At 39.0% G+C, this 19,121-nt stretch overlaps 1 protein-coding gene across 1 annotated transcript in view; it reads right to left on the reverse strand.

Annotated features, from left to right (window-relative positions):
- The window catches only part of DMD (dystrophin), a 2,781,977-nt gene that overhangs the window by 2,722,304 nt on the left and 40,552 nt on the right, over positions 1-19,121 (reverse strand). Inside the window, exon 2 of the mRNA XM_081115404.1 lies at positions 15,119-15,179. Within this exon, the coding sequence (XP_080971530.1) occupies positions 15,119-15,179 (61 nt within the window). The remainder of the gene's footprint in view (positions 1-15,118; positions 15,180-19,121) is intronic.

Genomic DNA, 19,121 nt, shown 5'->3' on the forward strand with positions numbered 1-19,121 from the left:
TAATATTACATATAATTATACCACTATTAGTTTGTCCATTCCTTTGTTTATGGACATGTGTTATTTCTAGCTATGTCTCTTTTCTTTTCTCAATAAGTTGGAATGCAGTATCTGAGTCACAGGGTAAGTTATTGTTTAAGTTTTGAAGAAACTCCATATTGTAATTTATTTATTTTTTATTTTTTAAACATATTTTTATTGATTTCAGAGAGGAAGGGAAAGGGACAGAGAGATACAAACTTCTATGATGAGAGAGAATCATTGATCAGCTGCCTCCTGCACGCCCCCTACTGGGGATTGAGCCTGCAATCCTGGCATGTGCCCTTGACCAGAAAGGAACCTGGGACCCTTCAGTCTGCAGTCATATGCTCTTTTCAATGAGTAAAACCAGTTAGGGCTCCCATGTTGTCATTTAAACTGATTGTATTGTTTTTGCATTCTAACCAGGAGTGTATAAGGGTTCCTTTTCTTCACATCTTAGGAAATTCTTGATTTGTTTAATTGTTTTTAATTTTAGCTCTTTTAATAAGTTTGCCATGCTACTGCTCTACTGTTTTAGTTGTTTGTCCATATGAATTCATGATAAGACTTTTTTTGCAGATATATGTTTACTATTGATAAGTTTTTAGTAAAATGTATGCTGTCATTTACCTATTCTTTTATTAATATGGGGTATTTTTCTTTAACATATATAAGTGAAAACACAAAGATATATATATTGTAATTTGACCTATATTCACTCCCTGAATAACATACGTGACTCTTTTGCTTCATGAAATAATTGCTTCAATACTGGGAAAAATATCCTGACTTTAAATGAAAGACTATTATAAAGACATTGAAAAAATCATATGAAGAATGTAAAACATACAAAGAAGTTAGGCAACCCAGAGCAACATGACAAAAGGAAAATAGTTATGTATTAAGCAAGAAAATGAACAAGAAAGTACTAGATCAAATGTCTAAAAAATACAGTTGTATGTAATGGAAGAGATAATGAGGAGTCTTCAATTCTTATTTGACTTGTCCATTGTTACCCAGGGAAAGCAATCATCAAATTCCAGAGCCTAGAAGAAATTTAAGTGGAACTAGATAACCAAGTTATTAAAGGAGCACTCATTTTTTCAATAAGTCCAAAGGTCCATGTCTTCATTGATAAAATTTCAGGGCACAAAACAGCTACCAAACATTACTATAAGTTCATTTTTGGTTATCTTTATTAAATCATGATGCTCTCAGAAAGCATTAATTCTAGAGATAAAAAGTTTTCTAACTTTTAAAGTAGAAAAAATGCAGCAGGAGAATTGCGTTCAACATGCAGCAATATTTGGAACAAATGCTTTGAGTGAATTTAGAAAAGGGAGCAATCGATTCACTAAGAACAAATCACTAAGAACTTTCTTCTTTGATATGGATTGAGACAAATGAGTCAGAGGGATGGCTTCCTATTGTATTTTTCAATGTATTTTTCTATTGCTTTAAAGAAGAGATGGTTTTTTATTCCCAGAAATCATATTTTAAAATATTTTCATGATAATAATCTTCAGGAACATTTATGCACTGAATACTTTTTCATCCATTTATTGATTGGTCATAGTAAGAAGTGCAAGACAGCGGTCAAATGCACATGCTCTTGAATCAGACTGCCTAGGTTTGACTCCTGCTTCAAGCTTCTTAGCTGCATGAATTACACAAGCTATTTAACCCTTCTTAGTTGTACAGAATTATGTGAAATGAGCCATGGCAAGAAGTCCTTGTTCAAATATCAACTTTAATTACTACTTTATTTAATATTCAATCAAATACTCACTAAAAAACACTTTGTGAAATATATTATACTAGGGGCCCAGTGCAGGAATCTGTGCATCTTGAAAGGAACTGTGGGCCACAAGGATACAATGGGCACAGGGCGGGTCTCAGCCCATCCTCCGTGCACCCGCCTAGCCCCTCCTGCCAGCAGCCCTGCTCTAGCTGCTGCTGCTCCTACAACCTGATGGTGCAGGCCCCGCATGCACCTGCTGACAGCGCAGAGTGATTGGGGCCAGCGGCAGCAGTGGGTATGAGTGGTGGCTGCTGCCCCATCACCCCTCAGGAACAGGGGGAGGTGGAGAAGTCCTCAGGGGTGATTGGTGCTGATGCCGAGTGATCAGGGCTGGCACCGGGCACTAGCAGTGGGTGTGAGTGGTGGCTCTGGTGCTGGCAGCAAATGCAAGTTCTGGTCCGGACTGCAGCACGTGGAAGCAAAGAATTTTCAGTAACCACAGGAGGCTCACCCTGATGACAGCAACTGGCACCCCACCTTGGTCTGGCGCCCCTGCTCACCTGCTCCACCATCCCGCCATGGCCAACGCCCACCCGCCATGTTCTTCACTCTGCCACCTGCTGCCAGGGCCCGCCATGTTCCACACGCGCCCCCTGGTGGTCAGTGCACATCATAGCGACCAATTGTTCAGTTGTTCTGCCATTCGTTCTATTTGCATATTTTCCTTTTATTATATAGGATTCCCATTTTATCAAGAGGAAAAATGAGGTTTAGAGAAGTTACAAAATAAGTCCTAGGCTCCTTAGGAAGAGCTGATCTCATTTTAGGACACTTTATATGGTTTGACAACATATTAATTCTGCAACAGTTTATAAATTTGCTTTTTTAGTTATTAAGTCAAATTATCCTAATTTTAGTGCGATTAGAGTCCTTATATGTATACTAGTATACTCATCTTCTAACTCTAGTAAATAGTATCTTATGTTTTTCCTAAAATATTATTGAAAAACAATAATACATTTTAATCCATGTTAACCAATTATAACAGAAAATTTATATTGGCTTAGATTCTTAAAACCATTAAAATGTAAGTAATACATATATTTAAACATTTTCTGTTTCCCCTTAATAAAAACAACTATTTTATAACTGCTATTGTTCTGCACTGTTCACTAACATACTACTTGTGAATATATAGTTAAATTACTCCACTCATGAAAAATCAAGCACTTCTATTTGGCTTTCATTACAAATTTAAGGCAATGTCAATGTTTATGAGAAGTATTTCATATGAAGTTGTGGGTACCCCTGAGAATCTGTTCTTTGCTTCAATCCCATGCTTTAATGTTTTCTGAAGTGATAGCTCTATATTTGTCTGCGATTGTGGTAGAGTGCAATATAGCTGTGATACTGGCCCTCCAAGTAAATTTCTTCTAAGCTAACAGTAAGTTTAACTAAATAATTTCCCTCTCAACAAAATGTACTTGTGTTGCACTTGATAGAAAATCTGAAGCAGTATAAACTTGAAATCTCAGCTTTGCTAAATACTTAGTGGTTCTGGGACATTAGAATACATCTGATTGGATTCCATAGTACATGTGATAAAGATTCAAGAGGCACTTCTCTACAGGGGAACAAATATGGTTTTGCAGTCAATCCTGAGTTTGAAAATCATTTTATTCACCAATCTGGTGTTTGAATTTTCTCAGTCACCTGGGACTGAGCATACTTACTTATAAAATGAAGGTGAGGAATGATGCTCACTTCAGAAAGATTTTGAGTAATTGAATAGAAAAATGGGGCATCTGTAATACTTTCAACAATAAAAGTAAATTCTGAAAAACAAGTTAAAAAGAAAAGAAATGGTGCCTGGAATACAATAGGAAGGGACTTAGCACAGGCTAGTTTTCTCCCCTTTCCTTTTTCTCCCAAGTCATTTGGAGGCAGAGACTAAGACAGCATGAAGATGCAACACACACACGCACACACGTACACATGTGCACACACAAACATAAATACAGTTATCCATTGTCTGTCCATCCATCCATACTTTGCAGGCCTTTTATTTTTTTTGTCCTCGGGAATCTCTATGGTTGTCCTGCTCCTGTTTTTTTTTTTTTTCAACTTTATTTTTATTTTTGACACTATTACAGATGTCCCTATTCTCCCCCCTCCTTGCCTGCCTCCACTAAGCCCCTGCCCTACCTTCTCTCTGGCCATTACCACACTGTTGTCTGTGTCTATGGGTTATGCATATATGTTTTTTGACTAATCTCTTTACCTTCTTTCATCCAGTTCTCCCCTCTGACAACTGTCACGCTGTTCCATGTATTCATGCCTCTTGTTCTATTTTGTTTGCTAGTTTATTTTCATTAGATTCTACATACACGTGAGATATTGTGATACTTTTCTTTTAGAGAGAGTGGGAGGGAGGGAGGAGAGAGGAACAAATCGAGAGACAAATCGATCAGTTGCTTCCTGCACATGCCGCGACTCGGGCCAGGATCGGGCCTGCAACCCAGGAACATGCCCTTGGCCAGGAATTGAACCTGGACCCATTGGTCCATGGGCCAATGCTCTAACCAGTGAGCAACACCAGCCAGAGTCAGGTCCTGTTTTCTTACTCCTTGTATCTTGTATCCCTTTTTTCAGTGGCAACATCCACCACTTAGACTACATATTATGACATAAAGAAAGAGAGGAATAAAATATATATCACCTAGTATTCAATTTAAAAAATTCAAGGAGAATGATATTACTAGGAACCAGTAGTTTCTAATTTAAAACATGCAGACATTTTAGTTTTTAATATCAAATCATTGTAAGTATCTAATAACAATTATACAGGTAATAGCTATTTTTATAGTGTTTATATAATTACAAAATGAAACTAGCTCAGTGATGTTTTACATGAATTTATATTTCTTAGTAATAGCACTTTTATATACTTTAGAAGCAGTATGTCATGTAGTATATAGAGTGTGTATATATATATACATATATACATGCATATATACATATATACACACACATATATATTTGTGCATATATATCCAACATATAGTATGTGTATGCAGTGTGTGTGTGCATATATATAAATGTAAATTTATGAATATATAGATATGTACACATTCTATAGTATGTGTATTATATATACATATCTATATCCTATCTAATAAAAGAGAAACATGGTAATTAGCGTACGACCGCTACCCTTCCCATTGGCTAATCAGGGTGATATGCAAAATAACTGCCAGCCAAGATGGCGGCCGGCAGCCAGGCAGCTTGAAACTAACATGAGGCTTGCTTGCTTCAGTGACAGAGGACTCCAATGTTCCCTGCCTGCCGCTGCAGGCCTCTGAGCTGCAACTCTAAGCAACTATGTAACAAATATAGAAGCTAAACAAAACCCCAGAAACCTGCTTTAGTCAGCGGGGCTTCAGCCAGCAGGATCGCAACATTGTAAACAAAGGCCAGAAACCTGCTTTCAGCAGCAGAGGCCTAAGAGCTGGAGCCAAGCCTCAAAGCTAAAGCTGGCCCAGAATAAAAAAAAAAAAAAAAAAAAAAAGGAGCAGTTGGGAGCTTCAGTCACCCGCCAGCCTGAGAACAGCCCTCAGCCCCTCACCCAGACTGGCCAGGCACCCCAGTGGGGACCCCCACACTGAAGGGTGTGTGACCAGCTGCAAACAGCCATCATCCCCTCACCCAAGCTGGCCAGGCACTCCAGTGGGGACCCCCACCCTGATCCAGGACACCCTTCAGGGCAAACCAGCCGGCACCCACCCATGCACCAGGCCTCTACCCTTTATAGAAAAAGGGTAATATGCCTCCCAGCACCGGGATCAGCGGAGCCGCGAGGCCTCCTGGCACCAGGATCAGTGTTACAGGGAGCAGCGCCCAAACCCCCTGATCGCCTTGCGGCTCTCTGTGTGACAGGGGGTGGGGCCACAATCTCCCTATCTGCATTGCTGTGTTCGTGACAGGGGAAGGCGCCCCAACTCCCCAATCGGCCCTGCTCTGAGCCTGACCAGGGGCTGCACCTAGGGATTGGGCCTGCCCTCAGCCACCCGGAAGCAGGCCTAAGCCAGCAGGTCGTTATCTCCCGAGGGGTCCCAGACTGTGAGAGGGCACAGGCCATGCTTAGGGAACCCCCCTCCCCCCCCCCCGTGTGCACCAATTTTTGTGCACCGGGCCTCCAGTATATATATATATATATATGCATGCCTAATATGCTAAGTGTCTAACTGTTCGACCATTCAACCAGTAGCTATGATGCGCATTGACCACCAGGGGCAGATGCTCAATGCACAGGCATGGAAACATGGAACAGATTGATGAATCTCAGAGTGAAGTGGGGAGGGGGGAGAGCAGGAAGAGATTAACCAAAGATCTTATATGCATACTAAAGGCCTGGTGCACAGCTTCATGCACCTGCAGGGTCCCTTGGCCTGGTCTGCGGGGATAGGGCTGAAACTGGCAGTCCAACATCACCTGAGGTGTCCTGGATTGTGAGAGGGCGCAGACCAGGCCGAGGGACCCCACTGGTGCACGAATCTGTGCACCAGGCCTCTAGTAGATATATATGTACATTATACTATGTCAGTTATAATTTAATCAGTTGACAGATAATACTTTGGTGTGCATAGAGATTTTAAGTTTCTTAGATTTTTTCTAGGAATTGTATGACTTGAGTCAAGGACCTATTAGGCCATCCACTAGTTATGTATATTATGTGAGACAGGTAGATGTGGTCATATTTATTTCTTATGTCACTTAAATAATTTCCAAAGCAATGTGCTCGTCAAAATTGATACACACAAACATATTTCCTCCAGGGAACTACAATACATGCCAAATTAATAATATACACACTAAGTATAGTAAAAGATGTGAGTGTGCCAGGAAGTGGGTAAGGAAAGAGAACAAGGAGCATCACAAAAGTTCTCTGGGCATGAGCACCCACTAAATTGATCATAGGAGACTTGACTTTTTAAAGGTGATGTGATTTAAGCTCAAAATCAAGGAAGGTGAACAAGGGTATTTTGATGCCTCTGAAAGATCAAGTTATTGGCAGTCTTATGCTCTGTCTACATGAAGTGTGGCTGCATGTGATTCTAGTTATGGCAAAGCAAAAACAATGAAAAAATACTTCAGCCCAACCAGGTGTGGCTCAGCAGTTGAGCATCGACCCAGGAAACAAGAGGTCACTGGTTTGATTCCTGGTCAGGGAATATGTCAGGATTTCTGGCTCAATCCCCAGTAAGGGTATGCAGGAGGCAGCCAATCAATGATTCTTTCTCATCATTGATGTTTCTAGCTCTCTCACTCTCCCTCTCCCTTCCTCCCAAAATCTGGTGGCTTGCTAGAAACTATTTCCTCATCATATTCTTTCTCAATCTAAAAGAGGGATGCATAATACAGGAGGGAAGGGCCCCAATATACATGTTTTAAAGTCCTGAGAAATAATTACAATTATAATGCAAATGTGACTATTTTAATAACCCTATATACATTGCACATTTGTCTTTAAAAGTACCTACAATGATGCTGCTGAGGGGGAATGACCTAGGGAATGATGTGTTTACAGATAATATTTGTAATGGAAGATAATCAACATCAGAAGCAAAGGGTCTTACATGTGAGGAACCTGTTAGTCTTCCAGGCAGCACTCAGGCCTGGAAGATTCACTTCCTGTTTCCAAGCCCATTAATAGTGTTTCTCAAAAGCGATCTAAAGAACATGGGTGTTCTAACTTCTCCAGGGATGCCTGCTGAACGTGCAGATTCTTACTAGTAAGTCAAACTGCCAGAGTTTCTAAAGTCAGGGCTAAGAAATTCTACTTTAATAAGCAATTGTGGCGATTGTTATGCATTCTAATATTAGTCACTGAATTCGAGAAATAAGCTCTTTCTTCTCTATTGCCACAGAGGGCAGTCCTATGCAAAAACTATTTTAGTAAGTACACTATAAGATCCTGAATTAAATTTTAAAGCACTAATTATGAGAAATGTAGTTCCTGTGCTAAATAACATCTTGTAGTAGAGAGGACAAAAATAAAATTGTCAGTAACATTATAAAGTCATTCTCTAAACTCATAGCAACAACTTACAAATTCTTCTGCTTTTTAGCCATTGCAGTTGTAGTTTCAGAACTAGGCTCAACTGTCTGTCGTATCTGTAGATAGCAGGACTGTGGAAGACATTTTTGGCAGGATACCCAGAAACTACATCTACCCTTCACCACATTTCTTCCTCAATGAGAACCAGAATTTGTTCAAGTATCATCAACTTCTGGAAGAGAATCTATGCCTCTCCTTAATATCCAGGGTGAATCTTTATTAGTCCATTTTGATTGAGGTAATTACTTCCCTTATCAGTCATTAGTTTAGAAATAGACATACAATATATTTATAACAAATGAAACACAAAAGAATATCTGCTTAAGGAGCTTCTAAAAATAGTCTCCTTTGCATTCTGGCTCTAGACTCTCTTGTGTGTGTATGATGCTTGGGTCTGTGGCAACCATTTTGAAAACCCGGGAAACAAGCCTAGGAACAAATATCAATACTAAAAAGAAAGAAGGGGGAGTAAGGTAGAGGTGAAGGGAAGGAGGGTGAAAGTAAAGGGGATGGGGATTAGGAAAAATAAAAATTTAGGATCTGTCGGGGGGGGTATTAAAATAGCTGGACTATCTTCCCTCCCTTACTGAGAGGATGCTTCTAAATAAAGAAGGCAGGTGACATGGTCTATTTTCCTTGTAAATGTGCTGATAAGCTGATAACTAGATCTACTTGTAATCACTGGATAAGACACTTGATTTAGATGATTCTGATTTGACAACCTATCCTTTGTGTTGGCTCATTCTATTAGGTAAGATAATAAATGTGCAAAATGTTCAAGCCATTTTGAATTGGGTCCTTTGCATATCAGTTGGGATGCCTCCAATGAAAGAGCCACCATACCAGTGAAAGAAGCAAAAGCATTGAATGAGAAACACATCCTAAACAAGGAAAATAAAAGCAGCATAGAGAAATCTGGAAGATAGACTGCTCTAGGTAAGAATTTCATCAACATCAATAAGAAGAGATTGTTAATTAGGAGAATAATTATGCCAAAGACATATCTCTATTTTTTTAAATAATTTACTAACTAGATACCACTCTTCAGGGTTTCTTCCAGTCAACAAGCACATGATTTATTTTTCTCCAATTCACACAGATGGATACCTATTGCCTTGGCCAGAGATCAGATTGTATCTAGATACCTGGCTAAAGGTGGGCCAATCAGACACTCTTCTCTGTGAAATTTTAAATGGGGCTAAGTCTGCAATCAGCCTTTGTATGTTGCTGGACATGTACTGTAACATGCAAACACAGAAGCTACAGGAAGGACACTATATTCCTGCTATGGGACTTAGTAGACAAAATTGATATGTTGGGGGAAAAAAAGCAGGTATGCTAGGATAAATGAGAAATGGATAGACAGCTCAAACAACTTTGGATTGGTTTCTGTTTCATACATTCCCACAATTCTGATACAGTTGCATACATTTACACACAATGAAAAGATATAAAATAAAACAAGATGTCGTTGATTTATTTAGTTCAGTTTAGCTTCAGTTCTCCTCAATTAGTCATTTTTGTTTTCGCTATAAAGCACTGACTTTAAAAAGCCATTTCATGCATCACATTGGAGAGCTGACATTTGAGTTCATTTTCCTGGGGACCAAACTGAGTTGATCATGCAATTTCTCCTCAGAGCCAAGCACAATTCCTGTTTACATGAGCTAGTCTATGCACAGGATTTTGACTCAGAATTCAAATGTATTGAGAAAAACTACCATGTACACATTGCTCATAAATCTTTGAACAAATTTGCAAATTATGAAAGACAAAATATGGGGTTGAGATATTAGAAATATGAACGGATAAAAAAGACCTTTGTATAAGAATTTTCTGACCATTGGTGTGTGAGAAACATTTAAGTAGACTTTTAAGTGGGAAGAATAATGCTAAAAGCTGCAAATAGAGACAGAAAAAGCATCAAAATGATAAAGTAGTTGCTTCTAAGATCAAATATCATAGTCTTGCAAACTCAGTTGATTGCATTAAAATAGACTTTAGCTTTACTAGACATCATGAAAGTAACACAATGTCCTCTATCAGCCCTTCATTTTTCTTTTTGGTAGAGAATATTACTTATGAGACTCCTTTGGTTCTAGTTTTAAGAAATTTCCAACTTTAGGGAAATACACTGGAGCTCTAGGTCCTTTCCTGATCTAAAAGTTAATGCTAGGTCCTTAAAAAAGGTACATAACAAGAATGCAAAAGTAGTCAAGGATTTTAATCATAATATAAAACCCAGGAAAATGCCAGGAAGAAAAATGTTTTAATTAAATACAGTAAAATAGAAAAATAAAACCCTAATAGAATGAATGGAGAAAAAAGGGAGAAAGTAGTGCATATAGAAACTAATGTGTTATATCTTGATCTTGTATGTTTTACAAAACTGCCACTGAATGAATCATTGTGTTGTATTTGCATTTACTTTTATTACAATACTACAAAGGTAATCCATTCTATATTGTTTGTGTATTTTTAAATGTCCATATAATATTACTTATGTTATGTTTTGTTATTTATAGAGAAGCACAACCATAGCTAATATGGGTCTATATTTTCATTTTATCTGCTAATATTACTGGACAATTATAGCATTACAGAGTGGCATTAACAAGTGAGGGTGACATTAGAAATCACTTGTGTTTAATTTAATTGTGCACATTTTAGTTCTACAAAATGTACAATAGAGTTATACAAGGAATTCTTGAGAGAATTAAATCTCATTTTAAGCTACATGATATTTGGTAAATATACTAAATAATTTATGAAGCCACATTTTTTAAAAAAAGCTGAATGAGCTCCCCATCTCAACAACTCATAACCTAAGATCAACATACAAGCAGAATGTAAACAGTTCTTCTTTAACAGGTTAAGCTGAACATGCAAAGACATTACCTCTAGTTTTATTCTACACTTTTAAGTTTTACCTGAAATTCTCTCTGGTTCTGAGCAACAATTATCTAATGATCATCCCTACATTCCAATAGTTGATTTTAAAAGGCTGATATTTTTCATACAAGCTACCAGTACCAGTACCCTGTTCAATAGTTAGTGCCATTTGGGTATCCCTAGAAAATTTTCATACAAGACACAGAGAGATTTAGCTTGCAAGGACTTTAAATGTTCTGTAGGCCTCCGGTCAGTCAGTCAGTCACAAAGAAGAGTTACAACATAGTAGACATACCTTCCCAAGACTTCCATAGCAAAACAAGTCAGCAAATAAACAACAGCAAAACATCCTTCTCCCTATAGCCGTGGTTGGCAAACCATGGCTCGCGAGCCACATGCGGCTCTTTGGCCCCTTGAGTGTGGCTCTTCCACAAAATACCACGTGTGGGAGCGCACGTACAGTGCGATTGAAACTTCGTGGTCCATGCGCAGAAGTTGGTATTTTGTGGAAGAGCCACACTCAAGGGGCCAAAGAGCCACATGTGGCTCGCAAGCCGCGATTTGCCGAGCTGCAGTTTGCCGACCACTGCCCTAGAGTATTTCAAAATTCTGTTCCAATTTCTACTTCTTCCTAATATTTAACTACCTACAAATTATGACATGGAAGTTGGGAAGGGGCAAATATCAGGAGAAGCATCACAGTATCTCAAACTGTAAAAATCTTTAGTCTTTTTCCTGGCAAAGTTCCTTTCATGTTCTGATGAACCCTAGAAATCTTCAGATACTTGGTCCATGAGGTCTTCATGATCTGGTAGTCTTTAACGTACATCTTTGGGTTTTAGATTTCTTACCCTTTGATGGGTCAACTGAAAGATGCTTACCTACCAAATTAGGATCTTCTAGAATAGGGAGAGAAAATATGTATAAGTAGTTCAGAGCCATGGCTTCCACTGCCTGAGTTTAAATCCTGGCTCTATGACTTAATAGCTATGAAATCTTAGTTAAATGATTCATTTACTCTGCGTTCCAATTATTTCTCTACAAACTGTGAAGAAAAACAACAGTTTTTTCATCACATATTATGTGAGGATTACAGAAGATAATATTCATAAAGTGCTATGAAAAGTACCTAAAATTATTATGAAGACAATGTGAAAGTTGTGTATAAGAAATGAATGGAAGTTATGAAATGGTGGGTCTATTTGATATGCATGAGGAATAAAGTGCCATTTAAAGAGCTTCCTGCTATTTTTGACTTAATTTAATGCTGAAAAACGGTTACTAAAATCTATATTTGGAAAGATGCTTTCCTTGAGGCATCACCTTGATAGCTTTTGGTCAAGAAGATGTTGAAGTTATATTCCTATATACCAACAATGGAATAGATCTGGACATTGGCCAAGTAACCTAATATGTACTATTTCCAAATGAGGAGTTAAATACAGTGGTGAAAAATTATAAACTGTAAACTGAATCATGTGTTTTCATTGGCTGAATCCAGAGGAAGTATTGTTTATTCTCCATGTTTGCAGAAAGCCAAGAGGAGCTCCAAATATGAAAGGAGAGAACAGGGTGCTGAACTGAAGATGAAGAAGAGAGCCATTTGTGATGGGGTATGAACAACTGACTTTAGCAGCAGAGTTGTCTTACACATCACACTGTGTTGCTATTACTTTCAGTTACTCTTGAACCTTCAGCAAACATTACAGCTTGGTGTTAGCTGTGATGTAAGAAAAAGAAGGCGAGCCTGTGTCCATGCTTAGAAGAAAGCATTTGGGGAGAAAATACAACAATCTAGAAATCCTATCTCATAAAAGAGAAACATGGTAATTAGCGTACGACTGCTACCCTTCCCATTGGCTAATCAGGGTGATATGCAAATTAATTGACAGCCAAGATGGCGGCCAGCAGCCAGGCAGCTTGAAACTAACTTGAGGCTTGCTTGCTTCAGTGACGGAGGAAACCAACTTTCCACCGGCCTCTGAGCCTGCAGTTTGAAATATTGTAATAAATATAGAAGCTAAACAAAACCCCAGAAACCTGCTTTCAGCGAGCCAGGATCTCAGAGCTGGAGTTATACAGTGTTTCTATTATAGAACCGAAACAAACCAGATACCTGAGCTGGAGCCAAGCCTCAAAGCTAAAGCTGGCTCAGAATAAAAAAAAAAAGAAAAAAAGGAGCAGTTGGGAGCTTCCATCACCCGCCAGCCTGAAAACAGCCCTCAGCCCCTCACTCAGACTGGCCAGGCACCCCAGTGGGGACCCCCACCCTGAAGGGTGTGTGACCAGCTGCAAACAGCCATCATCCCCTCACCCAGGCTGGCCAGGCACCACAGTGGGAACCCCCACCCTGATCCAGGACACCCTTCAGGGAAAACCAGCCAGCCCCCACCCATGCACCAGGCCTCTATCCTATAAAATAAAAGGGTAATATGCCTCCCAGCACCGGGATCAGTGTGACAGGGGGCAGCACCCAAACCCCCTGATTGGCCCTGCTCTGTGTGTGATGGAGTAGAGCCATAACCTCCCCATTGGCCCTGCCCTGAGTGTGACAGTGGCGGCGCCCCAACCCCCTGATCGGCCCTGCTCTGTGGGTGATAGCGGGTGGCGCCCCAACCCCCTGATCCGCCCTGTTCTGTGTGTGACAGGGGGCGCTGCCCCAACTCCCTTATTGGCCCTACTCTGTGAGTGATGGGGGGAGCTCCTCAACCCCCTGATGGTCCTTGCTCTGTGCATGACAGGGGGGAACTCCCCAACCCCCTGATGGGCCCTGCTCTGTGCGTGACAGGGTACGGAGCCCCAACCCCCCGATGGGCCCTGCTCTGTGCGTGACAGGGTACGGAGCCCCAACCCCCCGATGGGCCCTGCTCTGCGTGTGACAGGGGGCAGCGCCCCAACCACCTGATTGGCCCTGCTCTGTGACAGGGGGTGGCACCGCAACCTCCCTATCGACCCTGCCTTGAGTGTAACAGGGGGTGGCGCCCCAACTCCCCAATCAGCCCTGCTCTGAGCCCGACCAAGGGCTGCACCTAGGGATTGGGCCTGCCCTCTGCCACCCGGGAGCAGGCCCAAGCCAGCAGGTCATTATCTCCCAAGGGGTCCCAGACTGCGAGAGGGCACAGGCCGGACTGAGGGACCCCTCCTTCCCCCCCCCCCCCCGAGTGCACAAATTTTTGTGCACTGGGCCTCTAGTATATCTATAAGAAGAGAAAATGTGACCAACAGTGAGGCTTGGAGCAACAGACTAGGAAAAGATGTGACAAGCAACAAGCAAGATGGGTTTATTAGAACCCTGGGTGTTTCCTAGAATTACTAAGGGCAAGTAAACTAATAAGAGAGAAAAAAGACTTCCTTCAATTATATGCTGTGTGGTGGACTTGTGGTATCCTTTCAATTTAGACAGTGAATGCCAGGCTGGAAAATTTGAGGGCACTGCATGAAAATGGACCAAAAAATGCAGATTGGAGAACTAGTACAATATTTAATCGAGTTTGTGAATTGTCACTCCACACAAATCCATGGCAAATGCTGCAAAACCAAATCGAAGTTCAATGTAATTTATATTCAGATTACACATAATTTGGGTTTCTCTCCATCAGTGCCTTTCAGTGAATATAAAATATGTGAGTATTGAAGAGACTAAAGGAATATTTAAAAATTCATTCAAATGGGATAATATAATGTTGCAAAAAGTTTAGATTTCCCCATCATATACTTTATCTTTGAAAGTAAACACAAAATAAGAAAATGGGCATCTGAGTATCAAATGTAACTCTATGACTAAAAGGTTGAAAGTATTATAAATTCAGTTTGGGTTTAAACATGTCAAACTGACCATACTTTTTTTCAATTACAGTTTATATTGAATTATTATTTTATATTTGTTTTAGGTATATAGCATAGTGGTTAGTCAATCATATAGTTTTCAGTGTTCCTCCCAATATTTCCAGTACCCAGTTGGCACCATAGCTATTATAATATTATTGACTATATTTCATATGCTATACTTTATATCCCCATGAATATTTGGTAACTACCAATTTGTACTTTTAATCCCTTCACCTTTTTCATTCAGTCCCCAACTCCCTTACCCTTTGGAAACCATCAATCTGTTCTCTATATCTATGAGTCTGTTTCTGTTTTGTTTGTTTGCTTATTTTGTTCTATAGATTCCACCAAACATACATGTTTAATAGCCTTCTTCAAACTCAATTAGATAGGTAGCAAAGGGGAAAAAACACCACCATGACAGATATTTAAAAGGACATGAAGAGAAAAGAAATAAGACAACATAATAAATTATCAACAAAATCTTGGGAGCCAAAAAAGTAATTTAATAGACTTACCAAGGGAGAATGAAAAAATAAGAAGTAATTGTCCATTTGACTGAGCAGACAGCATGAGAAACTAAGAAGAAAGCAAAAAATAAAACTAATTTGCACCAAAGAATTCTCAGTAATTTGAGGGAACTTGTAACCTTTAAAATTATGGACATAAGTGGATGAGGTTAAAAAGATGAATGTTTAAAGTGTGTATCAGTTTAGCCTCAGTTCCATTTTCCAATTTCACCCACATCAGTAGAAGACAGGAGGTTACTTCTCTGGAACTTCCTTTTATTTTATTTTAATTTAAATTCTTATTGAGTTTATTTTGTTGACATTGGTTAATAAAATGTTAAAGGTTTAAAATGTACAATTCTATAATACAGTTAATGCGGAGAGGGTGGGTGGGTGGGAAGAGATCAACCAAAGAAATTGTATGCATATATGCATAACCCATGGACACAGACAAAAGGATGGTGAAAGCCTGGGTCCCAGGGAGGAGGCAGGTTAGGAAAGGTTAGAGGGAAAGGGGAGACATATATAATACGTTCAACAATAAATATTTTAAAATTAAAAATTATATAATACATTTATATATTGTATTATGTGCTCACCATCCAAAGTCAAGTATCTTTTGGTCAACATTTCTCACCCTTTATTCTACCTCCCCTAACCCCTCTTTCCCTCTGGTAATCACAATACTGTTGTTTATTTCTGTAAGTTTTTGTTTTGTTTTGCTTTGCTCAATCCCTTGACCTTTTTAACCCAGTCCACCAACCCACCTCTCCTCTAACAGTTGTTAGTCCATTTTCTGTATCTATGAGTTTGTGTCTATTTTGTTTATTTTGCTCATTAGATTCCAAATGTAAGTGAAATCATATGGTATTTGTCTTTCTCTTATTGTTTATTTCACTCATTAGATTCCAAATGTAAGTGAAATCATATGGTATTTGTCTTTCTCTTATTGTTTATTTCACTTAGCATAATATGATGTCGCAAAAGGTAAGAGATCTGTCTTTTCAAGTGCTAGAGAGGATGTGGAGAAAAAGGAACACTCTTGCACTGCTGGTGGGAATGCAGACTGGTGAAGCCACTGTGGAGAACAGTATGGAGTTTCCTCAAAAAATTAAAAAAGGAACTCCCATTTGCCCCAGTAATCACACTTCTAGGAACATATCCCAAGAAAACAGAAACAACAATCAGAAAGGATATATGCACCCCTATGGTCATAGCAGCACAATTTACCATAGCTAAGATTTGGAAATAGCCTAAATGCCCATCAGCAGATGAGTGGATTAGAAAACTGTGGTACATCTACACAATGGAGTACTACACTGCTATAAAAAAGAAGGAACTCTTACCATTTGCAACAGTATGGATGGACCTGGAGAGCATTATGCTAAGTGAAATAAACCAGACAAAGATAGATATCCCATGATCTCACTCATTTGCAGAATATAATGAACATCATAAACTGATGAACAAAAATAGAACCAGAATCATAAAAGCATCGAACAGATTGTCCAACCTAAGAGGGAATGCAGGGGGTCAGGGGGTAAGAGATCAACCAAAGGACTTGTATGCATGCATATGAGCATAACCAATGGACACAGAAGGGGGGCGGGTATGATGGCATGTACTGGGGGTGGGAGAAGCCAAGGAGAGGTCAATGGGGGGGGCGGGGAAAGGAGACTTACTAGGTGTACCTGTTAATAATGCGGATTTTTTTCAATAAATGGAGTTACACATCAGTTGATATATATGTGATTTGATATGTATGCTATTTTATTGTATTGACAGCAAACTTCAAAACTTCATGTCAAATTTGCTGAAGGTGTTATCGTCATAGATATTTTTATGATTAAAATGTTGAATTTCGTACAAAAAAAGAGCATTTGTGGGAAGTTGTAATTCATTACTTTATTTTGAAGAAAAAGTTATCATATACTTCAGGAAGCTTACGGTGAACATGATCCAGCTCAAGATACTTGTGAACGCTGGTTTAAACGCTTTATGATTTCTATGTGAAAGACAAAGAATGTCCAGGTCAACCAAAAAAGTTTGAAGACCAACAATTACAAGCATTATTGGATGAAGATGTGTGTCAAACTCAAAAACAACTTGCAGAAAGAATAAACACTGCTCATCAAACAATTTCTGATCGTTTACAAGCAATGGGAAAGATTTTAAAGGAAGGAAAATGGATGCCACATCAACTGAACAAAAGACAAATGGAAAACCGAAAAGTCATCAGTAAAATGTTGCTTCAATGGCACTAGCGGAAGTCTTTTTTGCATCCAATTGTGACTGGTGATGAAAAGTGGATTTGAGAATCCCAAACACACAAAATCATGGGTTTATCCAGGTCAACATCAACATCGAATGCAAGGCCAAACCGCTTTGGAAAGAAGACAATGCTCTACGTTTAGTGGGATCAGGAAGCTGTGGTGTACTATGAGCTTCTAAAACCAGGTGAAACCGTTAATACTGATCACTACCAACAACAAATAATCAATTTGAACCATGCTTTGATCATGAGATGACCAGAATGGGCCAGAAGACACAGCAAAGTAATTTTGTTTCATGATGATGCACCATCACACACTTCAAAACCAGTTAAAGCAGTGGTTCTCAACCTTCCTAATGCTGTGACCCTTTAATATAGTTCCTCATGTTATGGTGACCCCCAACCATAAAAGTATGTTCGTTGCTGCTTCATAACTGTAATTTTGCTACTGTTATGAATCATAAATAAATATCTGATATGCAGGATATATTTTCATTGTTACAAATTGAACATAATTAAAGCATAGTGATTAATCACAAAAACAATATATAATTATATATGTATTTTCCGATGGTCTTAAGTGACCCCTATGAAAGGGTTGTTCGACCCCCAAAGGGGTAGCGACCCACAGGTTGAGAACCGCTGAGTTAAAGACACGTTAAAAGATCTTGCCTGGGAAGTATTAACCCGACCGCTGTATTCACCAGACCTTGCTCCTTCAGATTACCACTTGTTCTGATCGATGGCATATGCACTTTCTGAGCAGCACTTCAAAGCATACAAAGAAGTGGAAAATTGGGTCTCTGAATGGTTTGCCTCAAAACAAGAAAAGTTCTATTGGGACGGTATCCACAAATTACCTGAAAGATGGGGGAAATGTGTAGGTAGCGATGGACATTACTTTAAATAAAGCACTTTTGATGTTTCTCTTGAAATTATCATTTTTTTCTTTGATTAAAAAAATCCACATTATTAACTGATACACCTAGTATGTAATACTTTAAACAATAAAGAATTGAAATTTTTTTCAAAGAAAGCAAATCAATCCAACAGTAAATATTTATGAGCAATTGAGTATTTGTACAATTCTGAAGAAGCACTTTAAAGGATATGTGAAAGAAAAACAGCAAGGCTCCAGTAAAAACAAACACTGAAATAAATAACATTAACTGAATAAAAAAGATCTGTCTTTTCTACAGCTGCATAGTATTCCACTATGTAAATGTACCACTACTTTTTATCCTCTCATTTACTGATGGGCATGTGGGCTGTTTCTAAATCTTAGCTATTGTAAATAGCTCTGCTATGAACATAGAGGTGCATATATTCTTTCTGATTGGTATTTCCAGATTCTTAGGATATATTTCTAGAAGTGGGATCACTGGGTAAAATGGCATTTTCATATTTAATTTTTTATGGAAACTCTATACTGTTTTCCATAATGTCTACAGCAGTCTGGATTCCCACCAGCAGTGTACCAGGGTTCCTTTTTCTCCACATCCTCGTCAGCATGCGTTCATTGATTTACTGATGGTAGCCAATCTGACAGGTGTTAGGTGATACCTCATTGTGCTTTTAGTTTGCATTTCTCAAATGATTAGTGAGGTTGAACATCTTTTCATATGTCTATTGGCCATATACATGTCCTCTATGGAGAAATATATATTCAGGTCCTTTGCCCATTTTTCAATTAGATTGCTTGTTTGTTTTTTAGTTGAGTTGTATTAAGTTCTTTATAAA

The sequence above is a fragment of the Myotis nattereri genome (genome assembly GCF_964212035.1).
Source record: "Myotis nattereri genome assembly, chromosome: X".
NCBI lineage: Eukaryota > Metazoa > Chordata > Mammalia > Chiroptera > Vespertilionidae > Myotis > Myotis nattereri.